General features: G+C 42.0%; 1 protein-coding gene across 1 annotated transcript in view; it reads left to right on the top strand.

Annotated features, from left to right (window-relative positions):
• LOC138046417 (serine-rich adhesin for platelets-like) overlaps nucleotides 1-5,000 on the top strand; it is an 11,988-nt gene that overhangs the window by 1,889 nt on the left and 5,099 nt on the right. The window contains exon 3 of the mRNA XM_068893055.1: nucleotides 134-269. Coding sequence (XP_068749156.1) covers nucleotides 134-269 — 136 coding nt within the window. The remainder of the gene's footprint in view (nucleotides 1-133; nucleotides 270-5,000) is intronic.

Raw genomic sequence — 5,000 nt, forward strand, 5'->3', positions numbered from 1 at the left:
ACATCACTGGTGTGGGACATTAATGAACACGCAGGCTGCCAAGAAGAGTAGGGCAGACTGGACCTGCTTGCAGTAACCTTGTCCTGAGCCAGTGAGACTTAAATAATAAATTATTGCTGTTTTCTTTTCTTAGGACGTAACAACAGACTCTGAAGCAGAACTTGATTTTTTTGTCAAAGACATTCTGAAGTCTCAGGTTCAGCTTTTGAAGAAACTGCCAAGCCCACCTAAAAGTGCAAAGAATGGAACACCAAGAGTGACACCAACAGGTAAGAGACAAAATCAGCTTCAGATTGTTTTTTTCATCAAAGTTGTATACGGTTAATTGTTGCACTTAACACTTCCTTCGGCAATGTAGATAGATAGCCCCCTTTGCCATTTGGGTGGCAAAGCCATGAAACGTTTTTGCCTGTGCACCTGTATACATATTATGTGATGATTTTCAATCATCACATATAATCAGTCAGCTACTCAATTAGCATGACAGGTATGTCCTGTTTCTAACACCTGTTCTATATTTGTTTGCAATCATTAATTTTTTCGCTCTTAATAGACCAAATGGACTCACTCAAGGTTGACTACCAATTCAAATCTCCTGGGGTTAAGATTGTTTATTATATTATTTATTCTGTATTGTATTTGCATTATCAGGTTAAATGATACGGAAATACCTGGAACAAAACTTTTTATTCCCAAAGGGTCTGAATTGGGTATAATATTGAGCTAGCCGATTTGGTCTATTGAGGACACAAATAGACTGAATGCATATAAATGGCGGCCAAAAATGTACTTTTGTTTATGCGCTAATTAGACTCACTAGCCTCGTTTGCATGGACAAAATACAAAATAAATGTTGCATAAGAGCGAAGCTGGTGAGTCTTATTAGCACATAAACAAAAGAATATATTTTTGGCTGCCATTTATGCATTTGGTCTATAATATTGTTGCTGCTCCATTAACTCTGGCCAATAAATATAAGCATAATAAAAAATATTCATTGTAAATAATTTATCTTGCAGCTGCTGTTACCATTTTGTAGTTATTATGTATCGTACAATTATTATTATTATTATTATTATTATTATTATTATTATTATTACCATTTTATATTATAATACTGTAATAATGACTTCCTTTTAAACTCATAGTTGTTGAAGTACGTTAGCGTGGACTAGCGCTTTCAGTTGTTTATCTTTAGCAGTATCATGCTTTTACTCGAAAAATTAACCCTTCACCCGAACCCATATCAGTGCCAGATCAGCTTCCAAATATGAGTAATAAGAAGGTTATAGGTTCGATTTCATTTTGGAATCCTGTGTTACGAAAAATAGTATTGCGTGACAAGCGTTACTTTCTAGAATCTTCGCGAGAGTTCGTAGTTTGTTTATATTTAGGTTTGTACGTAAGCGTTTCTAAATCGGTGTGTTTTGTAATCTTTCTATAATTAGATTGATTACTAATTTAGAAAGTTCTAGAAGTTTATTGTCAGAGTATATAAGTAGACGAGTTCAAGCGGAGTGTTTTTCTAACTAGTTTTTCACAAGCGAAGAGAGTTGGCGTTAGCCGTGTTTAGTCAAGTGTGACAGAAGCTGTGTGCATTCAAGTTGGCGGAGGCCGTGTAAGTTTATCAAGTACGTGTTGTTTAGAGTTTACTTCGTGGAAACTACGTTCATTTTTGGAATAAATCTTCTTGTTGTTGTTCCGACAACCCTGCGTTCAGTTTAGTCTGCAAGCTACCTCTCCTCTAAACATTCGAACTCGTAACATTGGGGGCCTGTCCGGGAGAGGAATTCATTTGTTTGCCTACTACAGAAACCAGGAAAGGACAATTCAAGAAGGAGTTACAGCTAAAGTAAGGAGAACTGTACAAGAGAGTATATTGTGTTTTTGCTGTGGAATACTGCTATGGAAATGGAAAAGCTTTTGCAGATGGGAAAAGAATTTGGATTGCAAGGAGAAAAGCTGCTCGAGTTTGTAGAGAAGCAACAAAAGTTAGAACAAGAAAGAAGAAAGGAAGAGGAAGAAAAAAGAAGGGAACAGGAAGAAAAAGAAGAGAAACGCAGACAATTTGAAGAAGAACGAAGAAGGGAACAGGAAGAAAGAGAAGAAAAAAGAGGCAATTACAAGAAGAAAGAGAAGAGAGACGTCGAATGCTTGAGGAGGATAAAAGAAAGGAAGAGGAAGAAAAAGAGGAAAGGCGCAGAAGAGAAGATGAAGAGAGAAACTAGACGACAAGAACGCGAACTAAGAAAATTGGAGATGGAAGCCGAGCTGTTGAAACAGAAAGAGGCTATTGAAGCGGCAAAAAGAGAACATGAGCTGGAAATTGCACGTTTGGCTGTGGAGAGTGCTGACGGGCGTCCTGAAGTGAGAGAGGATCGGGCTAAGGCACCTAAACTCCCGTCGTTTGTTGATGGCAAAGACGATTTGGACGCGTATTTGCAGAGGTTCGAGAGATTTGCCGAGACAGCTAAGTGGAAAAAAGATGGATGGGCATCGAAGCTCAGTGCTCTGTTGTCTGGACGGGCACTAGAAGTGTATTCACGTCTATCGGAGGACGCAGCTAAGGATTATGACAGGGTAAAGATTGCGTTAATGAAGAGATATGACCTTACCGAAGACGGCTATCGTCGAAAATTTAGAGCATCCAAACCAGAAGTTGACGAAAGTCCGGAGCAGTTTATTGTGCGACTGGACAGATACCTGTTACGTTGGCTAGAGCTTTCGGATACTGCGCGAACCTTTGATGGTCTTAAGGACTTGATCGTGAAAGAACAATTTATTGACTCTTGCCCTAAGGATTTGGCAATTCACCTGCGAGAAAGGGCACCTGAGACTCTAGCAAAGATTGCGAAGATCGCTGACCAGTACTGGGAGGCTCATGGTAAACATTTGTTCAGCTCAGCGAGCAGAAAGCCAACAGTGCAGCCTGAGAGGGACGAAGCCAAGAACATGCAGACTAATCCACCAGCTCTGCATTGCTTTAAGTGCAACACCCGAGGTCATAAAGCTGTCAACTGCCCAACCCTAACAAGAAAGTGTTTCCTATGTGGTAAGCAGGGACATGAAGCTAGAAACTGTCGATCAGGTGGACGCAGATCAGGAGGACAAAGTAAGGATGGTAACCCTGTACAGCGCGGTCAAGTGAGTGCCAGTTGTTTAGTTCAGCCCCCTGAGGTTAAACCTACTGATGAAGAAGTTAAGGCCTGTATTAAAGATGATAAGCTGCTGTTAGCCTGTGGTAAGAAGATTCCATTGTTGAGTAGTGCTTGTATTGAACCGTTGACCGGAGTGAGAAGTAAAATGCCTGTCGTGAAAGGTAGAATTGGAGAGAAGCCTGTTGATGTCCTGAGAGATACTGGTTGTAGTGGAATTGTAGTAAAGAGGGACCTTGTGTCTGAGGATCAGTTTACTGGCGAATTTAATGTTATGCTGCTCATTGACAATACGGCAAGGAAAGTTCCCATCGCAAAGATTGATGTTGATACACCTTATCTCAAGGGCCAGGTGGAAGCGCAGTGTCTTCCCGATGCTGTTTATGATTTGATTATTGGTAATGTACCAGGCGCAAGAGCCGCTGACGACCCAGACCCAAGCTGGCAAGTTCCTGTACAAGAAGCTTGTGCTGTAACCACGAGAAGTCAAGCTAAGAAAGCTGGAGAACATATTCCGTTGAAGGTACCGGATACCAAAGAAAGCCCTGTAATTGATAGAGAAAAGCTCAAGCAGATGCAGCGTGATGACGAGAGCCTACAGAAATTTTTGGAGAAAGATGACGTAGTTGCGAGAGGCCAGGCTGAGACTTCATTTGAAGTGAAAGGTGGAGTTCTGTACCGTGTCTACAAGCACCCTTATGTGAACGGAGGTAAACCCCTGAAGCAGGTTATGGTTCCAGTGCAGCTGAGAAGTCGAATAATGGAACTAGCGCACAGATCGATCATGGGAGGTCACATGGGAATAAAGAAAACGACTGATAAGATTCAAAGCGCGTTTTATTGGCCAGGCATTCAAGGGGACATGACTCGTTATTGCAAGTCCTGCGATGTATGTCAGAAGACAGTTAACAAGGGTTCCGTACCGAAAGTTCCCTTAGAGAAGATGCCATTAATTGACAAGCCGTTTAAGAGAGTAGCAATCGACCTGGTTGGACCTTTTGTTCCCCCGAGTGAGGGCGGTCATAGATATATATTGACATTGGTCGACTTTGCAACTCGTTATCCTGAAGCTGTCCCGCTGAAGAACATTGATACTGAGACTGTGGCAGAAGCGTTGGTGGATATCTTTAGTCGTTTGGGAGTGCCTGAAGAGATCTTGAGCGACCTTGGTACGCAGTTCGTCTCTGAGTGTATGAAGGAAGTGACGCGGCTTTTGAGCATTAAACAGCTCACCACGACTCCTTATCATCCTATGTGTAATGGCCTGACGGAAAAGTTTAATGGAACAATGAAGAGCATGTTAAAGAGATTGTGCAGCGAACAGCCAAGACAGTGGCATCGCTATATTAACCCGTTGCTGTTTGCATATCGTGAAGTTCCCCAGGAGTCTACTGGTTTTTCGCCGTTTGAGTTGTTGTATGGAAGAGCTGTCAGAGGACCGATGTTTATTCTCAAAGAGCTTTGGACGAAAGAGTTGGAGGAGCCTGAAGTAAAGAACAGCTATCAGTATGTGTTTGAGCTCCGCGAGAAGCTTGAAGATACCCTCAAACTGGCGCACACCGAGCTTCAGAAAGCTCAGAACAAAGGCAAGCATTATTACGACCGGAAGACTAAAGTCAGGAAGTTTGTACCTGGAGACAAAGTGTTAGTGCTGCTACCGACCGACCACAACAAGCTCCTAATGCAGTGGAAAGGTCCATTCGAGGTTAGTGCTGTAGTTGGTCTCAATGATTATAGAGTGAGAGTCAAAGGAAAAGAGAGAGTTTACCATGCTAATCTACTGAAGAAGTATTTTGAGCGAGAGGATCCTGTTTCCGTTGGAGCAGTTGCTGTTGAAACGAACGC

The sequence above is a fragment of the Montipora capricornis genome, chromosome 4, assembly GCF_036669925.1.
Source record: "Montipora capricornis isolate CH-2021 chromosome 4, ASM3666992v2, whole genome shotgun sequence".
Taxonomy (NCBI): Eukaryota; Metazoa; Cnidaria; class Anthozoa; order Scleractinia; family Acroporidae; genus Montipora; species Montipora capricornis.